Source organism: Coenobita brevimanus, chromosome 66 (genome assembly GCF_032717465.1).
Source record: "Coenobita brevimanus isolate Jiangsu-jjx chromosome 66, ASM3271746v2, whole genome shotgun sequence".
NCBI classification, from domain to species: domain Eukaryota; kingdom Metazoa; phylum Arthropoda; class Malacostraca; order Decapoda; family Coenobitidae; genus Coenobita; species Coenobita brevimanus.
In genome coordinates this window covers 3,594,260-3,613,464 of record NC_137019.1, presented here as the reverse complement: position 1 = coordinate 3,613,464, position 19,205 = coordinate 3,594,260, and the positions used below count along the sequence as shown (strand labels likewise).

Genomic DNA, 19,205 nt, shown 5'->3' with positions numbered 1-19,205 from the left:
TGGTTAGATGGTGGAACAGCGAGAGGACGGATAAATAAGCGAGAGTGAAAGGAGAGGAGAGGATGGAGGCCTGGGAGGAGAGGATGTAGGGATGAAAGGAAAAAATGGAGGAACTGAAGAAGAGGACGGAGGGACGGGAGGAAAAAGATGGAGGAATTGGGGAAGAGGATGGAAGGATGGAACGAAGAGATGGAGGGACTTGAAAAGAAGATGAAGGGATGGGAGGAGAGGATTGTGGGATGGAAGGAGCGAATTGAGGGATGGGAGAAGAGGGCTGAGGAATGAGAGAAGATGGAGGGAGAGATGGAGGGATGAGAGGACAGGAGAGAGGGATAAGGAAGAGCGACAAGGAGCAGGAAATACAGAAGACAAGGGTACCGGTAATCTAGTTAATGAAATATGGTTGGGTGCACCCGTAGACTGTCCCCCACCCCTACTCTGTGTGTGTGTGTGTGTGTGTGTGTGTGTGTGTGTGTGTGTGTGTGTGTGTGTGTGTGTGTGTGTGTGTGTGTGTGTGTGTGCAGGATCAGAATGGTAAGCATGAGGATGATTAATTTGTGTGTCTTTCTTATCAGTGCTTACTAGAACATCTTTCTCACCTCTCTTTATCCGTATATAATTATTTTTCCTCTTAACCTGTATCTATATTTTTTTTGTCCGCATATTGTTTATATATCTATCTATATATATATATATATATATATATATATATATATATATATATATATATATATATATATATATATATATATATTACTCGTATACGTCATTCTGTCTTATCCTTATCTGAATCACTTTCCTTCCCCTGTTCATCTATTGTCTTTCACCTTCTTTTCACGTTCATCTGTCCCTTTCATTAGCAGACTCTCCCTTCTTCCACCGCATCCACCCTCGTACACTCTCCCTTCTTCCACCGCATCCACCCTCGTACACTCTCCCTTCTTCCACCGCATCCACCCTCGTACACTCTCCCTTCTTCCACCGCATCCACCCTCGTATACTCTCCCTCCTTCCACCGCATCCACCCTCGTACACTCTCCCTTCTTCCACCGCATCCACCCTCGCCACCAAGACGGCAGCAATCCAATTAACAGTATTCCAATTAATATCGAGAATTCACCACCGGACGGACACGCATGGTCGTTGCTAGGGAAACCGTAGCGTAGAACTGTGAACAAAAACATGCTACCCACGTACGTAACTACATACTGTGTGGGATGGCAGAAGGGGTACAAAGGAATTCAAGCGGATGCAAACAGGAAAAGAAATACTCTCTTTTGAGGCTGTCTGTTATGGATTTATTATAAGTAGTGTAATTATTCGCTATATTCTCGCCGGTTAAAGAGACTCCCTAACACTTCTCCAGTCAGACTCATCTTAACCATATCTAACCTCGCCTAACTTAACCTAACCCATACGAAACCCCCTCAGACTTAACCTAACCAAATCTACCCTCCCTAACAACACAAAACTCGGCCCTAGCAAAATCAAGCTCCCCAAATCGACCCCAGCCTGTCCCGTCATCACCCACCTTTGGAAGCGCCGATCAGTGCATTCAGTCCCGTGACCCAAATGCTGGCCTCCTCGGGCGTGTGCGCGATGAGGTCAAGGCTGTCGTAGGAGTCCCCGTACAGGATGCTGAAGATGCGCTCGTCGTTGTAGGAGGCGGGGATGTCCTTGTTGCGCAAGCTCTCGCAGTTGCGCCCCGTCCGGATCTCCTTGATGTGCTCGATCAAGACTGGCGGAAGAAAGGGAGAGGGTGTGAGAAAGGGGGAGAGGGTGTGAGAGAGAGGGGACAGGGTGTCAGAGAGGGGGAGAAATGGAGAGGGTGTGAGAGAGATTGAAAAAAGGAGAGAGTGTGAGAGAGGGGGACAAAAGGAGTGTGAGAGAGGTTGAGAAAAGGAGAGAGTGTGAGAGAGGGGGAGAAAAGGAGAGGGTGTGAGAGAGGGGGAGAAAAGGAGAGGGTGTGAGAGAGGGGGAGAAAAGGAGAGTGTGTGAGAGAGGGGGACGAGAGGAAAGAAACAGGACAGTGAGGGAGGGAAAGCAAGAGATATTGGAGATGTTAGCGAGTTATAAAGCAGAGATAGCTCGATCAGGAGATTGGAGGAGGATGTGAAACTAGGGCTGAAGAGAGGGAGACAGAATGAAGGGAAGGGGAGACTGGGAAGAGAGGGATATGGAGGAAAGAGTGAGAGAGGTAAGGAGAGACTGAAAGGGAGAGGAGATAGTGGCCAGTCCGGATCTCCTAGTGCTAGATGAAGCCTGTGAAGAAAGGGGGCGTGTGCGAGTGGAAACTGAGAGCGAGAGAGAGGGGGGTGTGTAGGGACAGAAGGGGAGGGAAGGAAGAAAGAGAGAAGAGAGGGAAATGGAGTTAGTGAGGGGATGAAGGAAAAACTGAAAGGAAGGATAAAGTCAAGGGTCAAGATGGAGTTCCTTGATGTTCATGATTAGGACAGGAGGAGAACGGAGAGGTGTGAGGAAGATGGAGTGAGAGAGGGATGAGGGAAAGTGAGAGGGAGGAAAGAGAGAACAAAGGGAAAGTGAGGGAGGGGAAAGAGGGACCAGAGGAAAATGGAGGAAACAGTGAGGGGAAAGACTGCAAAGGAGGAAAGTAAGTGGTCAGTGGTATGAATCTCCTTGATGTGCTCTGTTAGGACTGGGGAAGAGCGAAGGATTCTGTGAGGAGGAGAAAGGGGATGAGATGGAGATGGAGGAGGAGAGGGAGAGAAGAAAGAGAGAGAGGAAGGAGGACGGAGAGAGGGAGGAGAATGACGGGTAGGAAAGATTGATAGGAAGGAGAGTGAGTGAGAGGAGAAGGAAGGAGTGTGACAGGGTGGGCAGAGCAAGGAGTAGCGAAGTGACAGGAGAGAGTGAAAAGGAGGAAACTGGGAAGGGAAGAGACGAGGGAATAATTAGGAACGAGGGGGGTAAAGGAAAAGAGACTGGAATGCAAGAAAGCGAGATGGTGGAGAGTGAGAACGCTGACAGTATGGAGACATGAGAGAGGTGAAACCAACAGGGAGGAGAAACTGAGAACAGCGAGGAGAGAAAGAGGTGTAAGAGAGACGGAAGGAGAAAAGACTGCCAAGGAAGAGAGACAATGGGGAAGTAACAGGAAGGAGATTGTGAGGGTGTGAGAAAAAAGGTTTGATATGGCCTAAAGGAGACTGTGTGGTGAAACAAGGGTGCGAAAGAAAGGGTGTGTGAGAGAGAAAAATGCGTGATAAAATAACAGTTGGTGGGGAAGTGAGAGAGGGTGGGGAAATAGGAAGGGGTATGATGTGGAGATGAGTGAAACGGAGGATGTGAAAGAGAAGGGGTGCAAATGTGACAATGAGGAACCAAGAGTGTGGCAGTGAGTATAAGCCTTTTGTGTGTGTGTGTGTGTGTGTGTGTGTGTGTGTGTGAGAGAGAGAGAGAGAGAGAGAGAGAGAGAGAGAGAGAGAGAGAGAGAGAGAGAGAGAGAGAGAGAGACTTAATTACAAACAGGAGAGACTGCGGGTAAAACAGCAACAACGAGAGCAACAAAAACAACAACAACAACAACAACAACAACAACAACAATAATAATAATAATAATAATAATAATAATAATAATAACAATGATAATAAAACAACAACACTAATAAAACGACAATACCTTCTCAAGCGTCCATTCCTCACCAAGTAAATTATTCCTATTATTATCCCCGTACCAAGAAAAACGCGTTATGGCTTCACACGGAACAATGGACCAGGAATTATGGGGCTGGAATACGAGATCATGGGAATGTTATTAATAAAGGGACAGAGGCAATGGCAGAGTCCAGGAAACCCCTTTCATGGCAATTATTAACAACCATTTTCCCTCCATTCCCATGATGTAGTTTCTTTTTTCTGTTTTCATGTGACGTTTTCAGCTTACGAAAGACTGTTCTAACTGGTGACAGATACAGCCTAAACTAATTCCTTAACTACGAGTGATCTTGGCCAGGGTGAATAATGAATGTCTATAGATGGCGTGGAAAAAAAGGGAAGTTTGTCATACTAGCAAGGTGACGAAATTTATGTATAGGTAATAGAAAACATCTATGACGGTTACACTGCTACCATCAAACTCTATACATACAGGAAGACGTTAGACAAGGGGGAAAATTTTGGAAATTGGGATTACGATGGCTAAGGAAGTAACATCCATAGTAAGGGAATAAACACACTTGGATTCGGTAAGGGCTGTTGAACTGAACAGTCTGAGGTAGGCTTAAAGATGAATACAAATTAAATTAACGTTATGTAAATCAGTCCTTCCGGTATAATGCTGAGATGAAGAGATGGAACCTGTTGACGACACAGTTCAAGATAACGAGGTCAAGCGAAAAATAAGACTGGAATGAATGGTTTTTAATTCTGAGAACAATAATATCCGCATTTGGTAGGTTCTTGCAGTTCTGGCCCAAGGATAAAAGTCTAGCGATGATCCTGCAAATCAAGTTAAGAATACTCAGAGAAGAAAGGGATGGATAGTGACTGGTACCACGTGAAGGGAGATAAGATACTTTCCTGCTACGGGAAACAAACACAACAAGATACTTTTGAAAGCGCATATCTCCACAAACTTTAACTGAATTTAAGGTATGATTTTTTATATATCCAGATCCGGATCCACGTCAAAATCTAATCAGACAAATACTTTTACTGTCTCACGTAGGCAGTTAACCTTACGGTCTTAGTTTGCCCTGTTAAGCTGTCTCTAGGGAAGGCATACCTCCTTCAACGCCAATAAAATGTATGATTTATTCCTGCATCGGGATCAGGATGCACTTCAAAATGTAATAAATTCTTTCCTGACCCACTGCATAACTTACCGCCAGACTTTACTGAAATGAGTTAACTTATCGAGATACTGTGTACACAAACTATCAAACAAACAGGCACGGGTGAATACATAACCTTCGCTGGCAGAAGTAATGAAAAATAAAAACGAATTCTTGGGGTCACATCTTTTGCTGAGCACATAACAGATGAACAGTCAAGGAAAGGGAATGGTAATCAATAACAGGAATGAAAGAGGAAGTGTGAGATGTATGGAGGCAATCCCCACATACGGCAGGCAAGGACCAAACCCCAGTAGGTCAAAGTGGAAAAAAATGGAAAAGGCATTTGTTTTGCTGTGTATCTTCATAATGCTGATGATGATGACAACGAATGGGGTGGGTGGACGGTGGGCTAAATACAGGGAAGCTACGGACGGGGAGAAGGGAAGAGAATGAGGGGAATGTGGAAGGGTGAGAGGAAAGAGGAAGGTGTGAGAGAGGGAAAGGAAAATGGAGGGGGTGTGAGGAGAGAAAGATGTGGGTGGGGAGGAGGAAGGGACATAATGGGAAAGATATGAGGGTGAGAAAGAGGGCATGTTAGGATATGTGAGGGGGAAGGAGACGAGGGTGATGAAAGGAGGAAAAGGGATAACACACGAAAGGAAAGCGATGGGAAGGAGAAGGCGGTGGTGGTAAGGAATTTTAAAGACGATCGGCTAAAATGAAGGAAAGGAAGAAGGATGTCGGAAGGAGGAGAGAGGGAGAAGGATGGGGAGGGGGAGGGAGAAGGTTGCCGTGCTGGGAGATAAAAGGTAAAGGGTTAGGGCAGGTTAGGGGTGATGGAGAGGAGACGATAAAATTAAGTGAGGAGGAAATGGACGAAAGGGAGTGGACAAAGGTGAATTAAGAATCGGAGTTAACTGGAAGAGAAAGTAAGAGAAGTGAAAATGAGACAGGGCTGAGCGGAGGTGCGAGAACAGAAGAAAAAGAGAAAAGGGGAAGCGGGAGAGAACAGAAGAAGGAAAGGTGACAAGGGAATGGGAGAAAGAGAGTGAACAGAGGGGAAACTAGTGAGGGGAAAAAGAAAAGACAGAAGAAATAGGGGGAAGAAGAAGACAAGATACGAAAGGAAATTATCAGAGGAATGAGGGAAAGAAGGAGAACACAAGGAAGAGATGAAGGAAAGAGGAAGAACAGAGAGGGGAGATGAGGGGAACAGGGAGATGGAAGAGAAATGAGGGGAAAGAGGAAGAGAAGAGCGGAAATGGGAGAGAAGATCAAAGTTAGAAAGAAAGTGGAAGTGAACTAAGGAGAATGAACAAGTCTGAAGGTAGGAGGACAGGGTTAAAAGAAAATAAAAATGAAATGACGGTGGCAAATGAAAGGGAGGACGTAGGAGAATGAGTGAAGGAGAAAAGGGAAATGCAGATGTCACAAGGGTATGGAGATGAGGAGATACATAAGAAAAATAAATGCAACTAAAACAAAAAGAGGAGAATAAGAGCAAGACAGAGAATTAGGGACTGAAATGGGTGTGGAGAATGAGAGACAGAGGGAGAGGTTTAGGAATGACGGGAAAAGGGGGAAATTAAGATGGAACAGGGGATGGCCAGATGGAAGGGGGGGAGAGAGAGAACAAAGAGATGAAAATGAGACGAGGGGGGGGAGGGGCAGAGGGGGAGTTGGTGAAAAGAAGGGTCACAAGGAGATGAATTATGCATGGGAAGGTGGATGGCAGGGAGCGAGGGGGGGTGGGGAAGGAAAGGATGAGGGAAGAGGTTAGTTAGAGAAGGAAGATTGTGTGTGTGTGTGTGTGTGTGTGTGTGTGTGTGTGTGTGTGTGTGTGTGTGTGTGTGTGTGTGTGTGTGTGTGTGTGTGTGTGTGTGTGTGTGTGTGTGTGTGTGTGTGAGAGAGAGAGAGAGAGAGAGAGAGAGAGAGAGAGAGAGAGAGAGAGAGAGGGAATGTATCTTTATTTTCAAAACTTATACAGTAAAGGGAAGCATACAACAACAGATCTATCAACCCATTAGATATCTATTGTAAGAGTGAAAAACAAGGATAGTAATGCAGGAAGACTCCCCCCCTCCTCACTCCCCCTCCCCGCCCCTCAATTGGTCGGCTACTGCTAACTAGTCCAATTCCAGTAACTGCATTTAGTCTTGTTAGAGCACCGGCAGGAGGGAATGAGGTGAGGAAGAGATTCAAGAAGGAAGGGATGCATGGAAGGAAGGCTGAAGGAAAGGCGGAGGAGGGAGAGAAGGGAAAGGAGAAGAGCATAAGGATAGTGATGATGGTGATGATGATGATGATAGGACAATACTATGATGTTTCAGTGACAAGAATAAAAAAATAAATAAATAATGAGGACTCAGACGTCAAAGAGATGAAGTTTTGACCTTGCCCTGTGACCTCTACCTCTGACCAACTGTTCTTAAAATTGATCAGCTTTATTCTTTGACACTCAGCACTTCCACCAAGTTAGGTCCAAATGGGAGTGAAACTGTTTGAGTTACCTTTGCCTTGTGATCTTGGCTTTCGACTAAAATGTTATCAAAAGTAAATCGCTTCATCCATGCCTGACCCTTTCTCCAACCGAATCAAGACTGTCCACACACACACACACACACACACACACACACACAAAATCAGTTCAGATAGTTAGATTACTATTTTGACCAGTCAGGATGCAATTACGTCAACCAATTAGAAGGCATGATTTTGGACGAACAATGGTTTTGGAGCTGGTAATTTAGTAATTTCTCTCTAGCAAAACTATTTGCTTAATTTTCGGCAGTCGAGAACATCTATTTTAGCTAACCAGATGTATCAATTTAGCCAATTAGAAACCATTAATTCAAGCAATCACAATTTTATTCTTCGACCATTGAATTACCTGGAATCCAATGACGTATTATGTTGCAATCTATGACCAGACTATCGTATTTAAATTAGCGTATTATGGGGAAAGGGTTGGTAGAGGTATTATTTGAGAAATCTCTTCTAAGCTGAATAAAAGCCTCTGAAAGCAGCAAAAATAGACACACGTACTCGGTGTGAAGGGGTTACCCTCTTTAGCCAATCAGACACTATTACCCTTTTCAGCGTGAGGGGTTGCCAAGTACAGTACTGAAAACGTATCATACTCTTCAAACCCGCTTGAGTTTTTCTGGTTATCTTAACAAGACCTCTTTAGTTTCTGACACAAATTTAGAGACGCTGTAAAAGAGCTGACTGCAACTGTTCATTTAGTGTGTGTGTGTGTGTGTGTGTGTTTTTTTTTCAAAGAGTATTCTTTTCTTTTATTTCTTTCATTCCGATGACATCTGTTTTTGTCACAACCACAGGGGTGGTCAGGTCCAGTGTGTCCCTAACAGTGTCACTCAATGACTGAGTCACTGTACCTTTTCGCAGGAAGAAGTCTGACAACCTGCAACAACAGTTATACAAGCGTCACACCTTCACTTCCGACAGTTTATCCACACTCACAGAAGCGTGCCTGGGGTATGTCTGAGGTGCATGTGGTTTGCATTTAAGATGTTTGGGGGGTGTCTGCAGTGTGTTCAGAAACAAAGAAACAACTTTTGCTCTGTGTTGGGGTGCTGGATAAGGCTGAGGTGGATTCGGCTATCAAAGGTGTCTTTTGTCTTTTTTTCTGGCTATAGTCGTACGATTTTATTTAATTAAGGGGAGAGCGCTTGCATAGCCGCTTTATTTTCATTTAACCAGAACTAGGTAACTCGCACAACACAAAACTAAGCCATGGTTGCATGAAACCACGATCATGAACTGAGTTGACAGGGACTGGGAATCGTCGTCATGTTACATAAACGCTCTACAGAAACTAACCTCATCTCTCCCCCACCCTCCGCCACCAGAGTACCCGTGACGTCACCAGGCCTCATTAAAGTCCAGCAAACTGCTCTGCTGATTAAACTACCTGGATCAATGGACAGAAACAGACAGGGAATGGGAGGCGAACGAACAGATACACATGGCTGCTTAGTGGTACTGCAGTGGGCATAGGACAGTATGATCGTACAGAATAATAATATAGCTGTGGGATACGAAACTGAATCCAATACGTTGTAAGAGAATCAGTACGATGACACAAGGAGAAACGAAGTGACTGACTGACCTACTGGGTGACTGATCGATTTACTGATTTGACTGATTCGTTACCTTACTGGCTGATTGATTTACCGATCTGACTAATTGGCTACCTGGCTGGGTGATGAAATGAAAATAAAAAAAGGGAAACATTAATCCCTCTACTGCAAAAGGGCTCTGTTTAAGCAGAACCAAGTCGTCTGGCGAGACCCATCTCTAGATAATTTGATTAAACTCTGAGGAATGAGGAATCGGATTTAGCGTTCTTTAACCCTTTCACCATTAGAATTCATTCCCATAGCGTAAAGTATCACCCGGAGGGGGCATTAATAAATACTTAATATGACGTCACCGTGCTGATGGGGTATGAGAAGATCTGTCGATACGTCGCATGAATTGTATACCTGTTGGAATGCTGATTTTGTATAATACTTTCCTTAGATATTTATTTTGCTTATTACACCTTAATATATTGGATATTGTAGTACTTTATATATGTATATATATATATATATATATATATATATATATATATATATATATATATATATTTATATATATATATAGAGAGAGAGAGAGAGAGAGAGAGAGAGAGAGAGAGAGAGAGAGAGAAAGAGAGAGAGAGTACTAGTTAACTGCGATCCTGGGTCACGCCGAAGCAGCCGTAAATATGAAACAAGGGCAGGGCGCATGCACTGGGAAGATAGCTGCATTATGCATTAGGACAGCCTGTGGGCCACGAGGGTGTCACTTAAGTGCTTAATCAATAAACAATTTCCTCTTTCCTCTTAGCTTACTGCAAGAGTGGGTGCGGCTATCAAAAGTGACCTTTGTCGTCTTTAACATCGACACAGTTTGCCTCAAAAACGCGCAGGAGAATACTAATCCTTTGACTCCGAACACGGTACATTATATTGCATTTATTCTTAGTACCTTCAGTAAATTTTGTCAAGCTTTGGATTTCTCTTCCTACGCTAAAGAAAATCGTAAAGGGTAGGAAGAATATGAATAATACCTCATCATACTGAAGGGTTTAAGGCGTAAGATACAAAATAAATCGGTAAGGGAGAGGTGTCACGACAAAAATACGTCAGTACAGCATCATTAATGTTACTCCATCGGTCCTATATCGTATCCTTGGCTTATGTCGTCAGAAAGGTGGGTGAGTGTCCAAATGACGAAAAATATGTGTGGAGTCATCTGCTGGCAGGTGGACAGGATTCCAAGCCATTCGGTACTGTCGGAGTCGTAAAAAAAAAAAAAGGACGATGAAAAAAAAAAATAAATGAATATAATAGACTCCATTAGGAAGCCATTAACCCATTCAGATCAAAACTCTCTCTCTCTCTCTCTCTCTCTCTCTCTCTCTCTCTCTCTCTCGTAATATCAACTTTTTTTTTTTTTTACTTTAGGGGAAACGCGTAGTAGTGAAAAGATTAATATTATGTGACCCACTGAGACCTAAAATTCTACCTCAGTCTGAAAAAAATCGTCAGGTTAACCGATTCAGTACGATCAGGTATTTCCATATTTTCATTCTGCAATTTCCGTAAGATCTTGCTCCGTTTAGAAGAGGCTTTTCGAATTTGAGGGATTATAATAATATGTTGTCTGCAATAACTCTTCCACTAAAAAAAAAAAGCTCCCTCAAATAGATTTTTAGAATTGATAGTTATTTATTTTTAAAGTTGAATAAAAGTTTGGTTGTTCAAAAAAAGAAAGTTGCTATAGTAATGAAAGAGTTAAATGATCATGAATGGTAAATACTGTAAATAAAATATCCTGAGAAAACAGATAATGGAGGTGACGTTAAAAATAGGTAGACGGAAAGAACGACGGAAGTACATTAGACATTCGGCACACACACAAACACACACACACACACACACACACACACACACACACACACACACACGCAGGATATGCATAGGAAATCATACGCGTCAGAAAAAAAAAAACATAATGGTAATCGCTAATATAATGCAATAAAACTGCTATTTGCGGTACAGCTGTTAATGAAGCCATAACAAAAACACGTCAGATAGCGTATTCCTGTCCCCTTAAAAACAACGCTGGGGGAATTATTGCGAAAATATTGGATCGTGATTTTACACACACACACACACACACACACACACACACACACACACACACACACACAAAAGACATATACTCACTGCCACCCTCTTGGTTCCTCGTTGTCACATTAAGATTTTTTCCAGTTCAGCCAGGTGTCTCCTTGTAATAACATTTAGCATCTCATGTCTACCACTGTAATATGTCTCTACCCACCACTGCATTACAAACACCACCACAACAATACCTCCACCATCTCCACTTTCGCTGTCACCAACACTATACTCATTACCATGCCACCATTTCTCGTCACACCATTACCACCACTTGTACCATCACCATCACAACCCTCACACACCATTACCACCACCAATACCATCACCATCACTACCACAACCCTCACGACCAATACCACGTGCTATATCTGAAGTAAAGCACCTTTCTTTGTCCAGAGTTTATTGTTTTCTGTACAAAGGCTGGCGATTAGCACACTGGGTCCTTTATTCCACGGCACAGGTTAATAATGACAAGCGTTCACTGTGTCTTGTTTACCTTCGTTCCATTAGTGAACTGCCCAAATAATCCAGTAATAGTTCAAGACTCCTTACCACCATCACTGCCACCACCACCACTAGCACCATAATTATCACCACTTCCTAAACTAACATCACAAATATCACATCCAGTAATAGTTCAAGATTCCTTACCACCATCACTTCCACCATCACCATTAGCACCATAATCATCTCCATTTCCTCTACTAACATCACAAATACCGCAGCCGTCATCACCACTACTACTGCCAGTCAGTGAGTACAACCAACATTACTATCACCACCACCACCACCACCACCACCACCACCTCCACAATTACCTGCACTTCCCCGGTTACCAACATTGCCCAAATCGCCTCTAATAGTATCACCACCACCACCATCACCAACATCACCACAAGCACCACCACCATTTCCTTTTTTTACCACCACCACCTTCAGTGTCACTAGCCATCAGCATCACCATCACCACCACCACCACCACCATCATCACCACCACCACCATTGCTACCATCGCCATCACCAACTTCACACCTTCATCACTTCTAATAATCATCACCACTACTACAATGACCACCACCACATGCAACACCTTTAGTACCATCACCACCATCACCACCACTGCTACCTCCACCACCACCATCACCACCACTGCTACCCCCACCACCACCTCCCCCTCCTTTTCCTCTATTACCACCAACACCTCCATCACCACGACTCCAACTTATCTTCCCCTCTTTACTCACACTGACGCCAAAAGACCAAGCTAAAAGGCTGAGTCAGGTTCCGGGTACAATGGTGGTAGTTGTGGTGGTGGTAGTTGTGGTAGTTATGGTGGTGGTAGTTGTGGTAGTTATGGTGCTAGTATTTGTGGTGGCTATGGTGTTGGCAGTTGTGGTAGCTGTGGTGCCAATAGTTGTGGTGGTGGTTGATGTGGTAGCTGTGGTGCTGGTAGTTATGGTGATGCGTTGGAAATTGTTTTGATTGTGGAGGAACTCGTGAAAACTAAAACTATAGCTGTGGCAGTGGTATTTGACGTCGTTGTGGTGCTAATGACTGTGGTAGCTGCGGTGATGGTGGTGGCTGTGGCAGTTAACAAATGACCGTTACCCAAATGGAAATGGGAGGGCGGCCTGGTTGGCAATAACTGTGCTTATGGTAAAGTCTGGTGGTTCCATGGTAGTAATAATGGTAGAGGTGTTAGCTGGATGGTTGTTACTTTTCCAACCTTAATATTACTACCACTAATTACTACCACACACCTAGCCAAACCGTCTTTGCATATCGCTTTTCTATATATTGTTTTCTCACCACTTTCTCCCATACTATGACATGCACAGCAGGCCACCCTTTCTCTCCCACGCTATACCTTCAGTCCTACCATTTTAACACAATGCATGGGAATGGGCGTAATGCTGCCTATTTTCGCTTCTTTCTACACTATCCCTTTTCCACCCATATCTCTACCATGCCCTACCTTTCTATCAAAGCTACGCAACAGCTACCCGGATTTCATCTTCCGCATGTATGTATGTACAGTATGAATATATATATATATATATATATATATATATATATATATATATATATATATATATATATATATATATATATATATATTAAACACACACACACACACACACACACACACACACACCATCACTTAGTTCAATAACATTACACAACATTGCTGTCATGTGATCAGCACTCATACTCCACATTTTCTCATTTTGAGAAGATTTGAGAGAGAAAAAAAAGCGACGCTTCCAATAAACCGCATCTGTATCAAATATGTGGCGGGGATGATACGCCAGCGGTGACAAAACGTTGTATTAAATTATACTGCATGCAAAAAAACATTACAGCAGAAATGATGTAACAGAAACAAATGAATATTCATCTATACTAGTCTGATCGGTATTGCTGCGAAAATCCAGTATCTTTTCATTGTTTATTAAAAAAATGAGCCCGTCTTTGTCAACCCATACACTACGGGTAACAGAACTGTGATTAGAGTGTTTGTGTAGGTCATTATAAAACAAAGTAGTCTCCTCAATCATTTGTCAGTTGGATATCTTGACTGCAACATTGCTTACTGTCATTCGGTATCCATCGAAACATTCTTACCGTCATTTTCATCTCAGAACTATATGTACAGGAATGGCAATAAAGTAGAGGCTGCTTTCATATACCTAACGTTTTATGACGAGATGAAGTCTCAGGTCCGTTAGCGCGATGATGGCGATCAGTTTTGTTTAAGCATTTTTATTTCACTCATTCACTTGCCCAAATTGTTGAAATATCTAATAGCCTAGACCTTCTCTGGCACGTCTCTCTCGTCAGTAATGGCTCTGGGACAGGATAACCGGACCGTAGGATTAGCTGCTCGATCCTGCCAAAATTATTTTTAATCCTGCAAAAACATGGTTGGAGTGTATTGCCCGTGGGTGGCTTTTGATACTTAATATGACAACAGGACGTTAATTGCCACTGCCACATTATTCCCTCTCCCCCTACACTCACACCCACGCAGACATACACATATAGCGGACCCAAAGGACGTGAAATTGGTCCCAGGCTGCAACAGGAAAGAGTTTGGGAATTTTAACACTGCAAAAGGCGGTCTTAATTAATCCTGGCCATGACTCATCGACATGCCATATGAACACCCCTGCTAATACTGTCGCACCGGTCCTGTATGAGACACCTCCAGCATGTATTTTGTTGGATGGTGAATACTGGTGTCCATGTGGTGGTATGTGAAGGTGTGTGACTGCATGAAAGGAGGCTGCTGGGCCTGAGGGAGCAAACTGTGTATTATATATCTGGGAATGACTATTAAAAAATCAACAAGTACACATTCATTCAGTCTCTCTCTCTCTCTCTCTCTCTCTCTCTCTCTCTCTCTCTCTCTCTCTCTCTCTCAGAACATACAATTTCCCTGCATTTATATATTCTACTTCCTGACATCGTAATTTTCATACCACTGTCACTTATATCCTGCCTCTATTAATCTCACCTTATATAACAACTCTCCATTTATTTTGACCCAAAGTCACTACTACTCTGTTCCTAATTAATCTCACCTGCCACAGCTTTCACCTTCGCCTTCTCTAATCCCCTCCTCTACCAGATACCCAAACCAGCCGGCACGTTAGTAACAAATTGATTCTATCTCCCGTATGAATTGCTTTCCCTTGATTGCTATTCCTCGTCCCCCTTACCCCTCTCAGTATGTGGAATCCTATACTGTAACTTTTCTTGCTACCATCTGACAATTATACCCAGCTTTTGAATGGTTTCCCCGTCCTCTAGGGAATAAAATTACCCAGCCCAATACCGCAGTCTCCAATCCCCCTGTTATTGTTACCACCAGATCATTGTCTTCAGCTTATTAGAGATAAAACAACTCCCTGAATCCTCCTACAGTTGTGCGAATTATTTAACTCTTCCTCAGTAGCACCATCATCACCATCCGCCACTACAAATATCACCAATGTCACCACAACAGTCCCCACTTCAAGCACAACACTCCATCACTACCACCACCAGGACCATCACTACAGAGATCACTGGTACCACTACAGCAACATCCACAATATTCCTCCACGACATTCTCCCCTCACAAAAATGTCAAAAACTATTACTACTACTACTACTACTACTACAATGATAATAAAAATACTAATTTGAAATAATAATGACAATAATAATAATAATAATAATAATAATAATAATAATAATAATAATAATAATAACTAAAATTCTGAAACAACTGAAGCAATATTAAAAAAAACTTCACATGCCAGATAAAAATACTTTTGTTATCATTGTAGATCTAACATTAAGGGACTTCTGGTATGACTCGAAATTTTTTCCGGATTTTGACCTGTGACCTTGAGATCAAGGTCAAGGTCATTCATACTATGCGAATCACGTTCACTCATAACTCACTACAATTCCACCGAGTTTGGTAAAAATCGGCCAAATACTTTTCGACTGAGCAATTTCAGGCATGAGGCGGCCATAGTGATTTTCCTCAATATCTTAAGCATTTGTTAGATATCAATATCAATACCCAGGTGCATTAGTATATGCGGACGACTACATACTGGAACACCTGCAAAGCAATCGATTGACCAGTTTTTGCTGCGCAGAAGATAAAAAATAGAAAATAAAAGCATAGAGGGTGCTAGTGCGGCGCTAGTGCCAGGAAAAAAGAAATTTTGCCAAAGGAAGCCCGTAACCAAAATACATCACTCCTGAAAATTTCAAGTCTCTGTCTCGAAAGGTCTTGGAATGCCAACCTTCTAGATCCTCCCCCCACCCCTCCCACAAAAGAAAAAAAAACAAAGAAAGAATATCTACAATATCAATAAGAACTACACAAAATGTGGAGTTCTTAATAATAACGATACTGATGATGATGATGATGATGATGATGATGGTACTACTACTACTACTTCTACTACTACTAGTAATATAAGGCAATAGCACCTTATTCATCAATCATAGTCTATCCCACTACTATAGTATATTCATTACTACAACTCTTAAATTTCCTCCATCTCCGCCATCAGTTCCACGCCAATTCCATGTGAACCACCCTAATGTTAAATACATTACTTATAATTACAACCACAACTATCACTATCGACCGCTGCTGTCCACCGCTGCTACGGCATTCATAACTTCTGTTATCTCCAGCACATTAAACACACTTCCAAAGTAATTAGAACAACAGAACATATGAAGAGGACAACTGCAGTAGACCAGATGGCCCATGTTACGCTAGCATGGCATAACTACCTCAATCGCCACACGATAACCACTCGAAACCATAACTCCCACCAGCACCACCACCACCACCACCACCCCACATCACATCTCCCACAGCCAACTTCACAGCCACCCCCACCATCATCACTACCACTAGTACATCGCCCACACCAGTGTGTACAGTACATGGAAGTAGGGGTAACAGCGCAAAGAGGTAAACTTTTTAAAGCCTGGCAGCACGGACTGGCTCTGACGGGGTGATGCCTTTTGGCTGTGAGGTCCACTCACTAGAATCTCGAGTTAGGTCACTTACCAGAACGTTTTTACTTTACTTATGCTTTCATCTCTCTTCCGTCCCTCTCTCACTTACCCCAGCTTACTGCACGTTCAACAAAGTGACTTCTTAAACATTATACTCATGCTACTGGGGAGATATATTTTTAAAGGATATTTTCACTGTCTCCAGACGGGCGCGAAAGTTTGTTTTTTGGGATTTGCAGCCCATGGCGGTATGGATACGACCACTCCAACCGCTAGTATACATGTCAGATGCGTGCATTACGAGTTGTGCCCTGTGTTCATTCACTGCCGAGGCATGGGTCATCACAGGTGGTCTTTTGGCACAATTGCTGATGTCACACGTTTTACTCAGCACTAGGACCCTCGTGGTGATGGCATTAGACAATTAGAAAATTCATTAGCTCAGTCAGTAGGATGATCCCTTTTCATTGTTTTCTTGCTACTTCCAAATACTTTCAACTCATGGGAGACTACTTATGAAGGTTGGTCTGCAACTATTACTTTTAAGAACAAGAATAACACAATGCCTAAATACTATCTTAGTACCACCAAGAACGACGAAATGTCAAAGAACGAATGCTGTGGTTATCTTTTTTCCTGAGAGCTTTACCGATATCTTTTTGGCGACTCTGAACCTTCCTTACTCATCAAAATTCAGCTAGCAAATCCAATTGAATGCTGTGCCACATGAACATCTTTCTCAAATTGTTAGCCATTTAACAGATGAGAAAATTCAATGGAAGAAGAATCTTAAGGGAGAAGGCTCTTACTTTCTAATTTCACTTCCTGTTTAATATGTTGTGCCGATTACCTTTTTTCTGTCATTCAAATATCAAAGAGAACTATAATGTAGTCGATGCCCATTTGCTTATACACTCACACTTACTACAGTTTCATTCACGCTGCCGTTGGTCTTACTGGCAGCGCTGTTTAGCAATTGCCAGTAAGTGGATAAGTGTTCATTTACTCTCACAACAGTTCATCATCAGTGGGAAGTGGACGAGTATCATTATATTGTGCTAACACTGCTGGAAATAATAAAGGTATTACTGATGTCAGAGCGGACGATGATTCTGCAATGAAGCTCATCGTAGTGTGTGTGTGTGTGTGTGTGTGTGTGTGTGTGTGTGTGTGTGTGTGTGTGTGTGTGTGTGTGTGTGTGTGTGTGTGTGTGTGTGTGTGTGTGTCACTGACTGAAAGGGCAAATATATTTCTAAATCGAGGTCAGTGCTTTTGTTGTGTTTAGGCGCTGTATCAGTCTGTGTATCTGGTATTGATGTATATCGTACGTTTGTTCAGGTATGCTACATCTTTTCCTTCTCTCTACCTGCCTGATTGTTAGCCGACGTATGGTGATATTTGTTGTGGGTTAGTTTCTGTATATTCTTCATCCATTCACTACGAGAAGCCTGCGTAAATTTATCTGACAGGAACAAAGACTGTTATATACTGACATTACTGAAATGAAGAGGTTAACAGATGGCTGGAGATTAGTGAAATGTGAGAATGTATGGCGGCGAAATATTAAAAAAAAAAATGATAAAGTAAATTCAATGACTACGGCAGAGGTGATGATAACAAGAGAAAGGGGAATGAAGTAGCAGAGTGAAATGAGAAAGAGTAACGCAAATACCTACACTTTAAAAAAGGGGATGATTTGTTGTTGTTAGATCTTCCCACCTGACAGTCAGAGTGGGAGCGGGCCTAGGGTGTAAGGCCCGCCAGGGGAAAAAACTGCAGGTGGAAAGCAGGGGACTAGCCTTAGCTAGTCTTGACGTTATGATATTTTAATATAGCTCGGACGACGTAGTCAAGTATGGCTACGTCGTCGGCGTGAGTCTGACTCGTGGCAAGCACTGAGACGAGTCAGACTCACGCCGACGACGTAGCCATACTTGACTACGTCGTCCGAGCTTATTTATAAATTTTTTCGTCAAAGTGGTCCTCATATTGACGTTATCATACTGAGGGAGTGGTGCTAGGGAGGGAAGCAGTGATGTGGGGGAACTGATAAAATCGCGCGACTCCTCTTCTCGGTTATACGAACATCTCTCATCTCTCTCCCTCTTCCCCGAAAGGAGGATGGTGAATTACAAGAGAGAGAGGCAGCTTCAGTCTGTAGTCTACTGGGTTCACGTTACCGCCATACCTCTCCATCACACTACCACACCTCCCCATCACACTACCACACCTCTCCATCACACTACCACACCTCTCCATCACACTACCACACCTCACCATCACACTACCACACCTCTCCATCACACTACCACACCTCCCCATCACACTACCACACCTCTCCATCACATTACCACACCTCCCCATCACACTACCACACCTCTCCATCACACTACCACACCTCCACCACATTTCCACAACGGAGGGGGAGGGAGGGAGAGGCCAAGACTGCTCATATGCCTTAAGTCCCACTCGAGGCCTCCCTAAAGGGCGCTTAAGAGGCAAAGGGAGGCACGCAGGGGGGAGAGAGAGGGAGAAAGAGAGAGAGAGAGAGAGAGAGAGAGAGAGAGAGACGATGGAGTGAGTGAGGGTGGGAAAGACGTGAAAAGTGAGGGGAGGTGGGTGAGAGGGAGAACCG

At 43.2% G+C, this 19,205-nt stretch overlaps 1 protein-coding gene across 4 annotated transcripts in view; it reads right to left on the bottom strand.

The window, feature by feature from the left end:
* Positions 1–19,205, bottom strand: part of LOC145405374 (inactive phospholipase C-like protein 1) — a 454,317-nt gene that overhangs the window by 95,633 nt on the left and 339,479 nt on the right. For all 4 annotated transcript variants that reach the window (XM_080276781.1, XM_080276782.1, XM_080276779.1 and 1 more), the window contains exon 4: positions 1,532–1,738. In XM_080276781.1, coding sequence (XP_080132907.1) covers positions 1,532–1,738 — 207 coding nt within the window. The remainder of the gene's footprint in view (positions 1–1,531; positions 1,739–19,205) is intronic.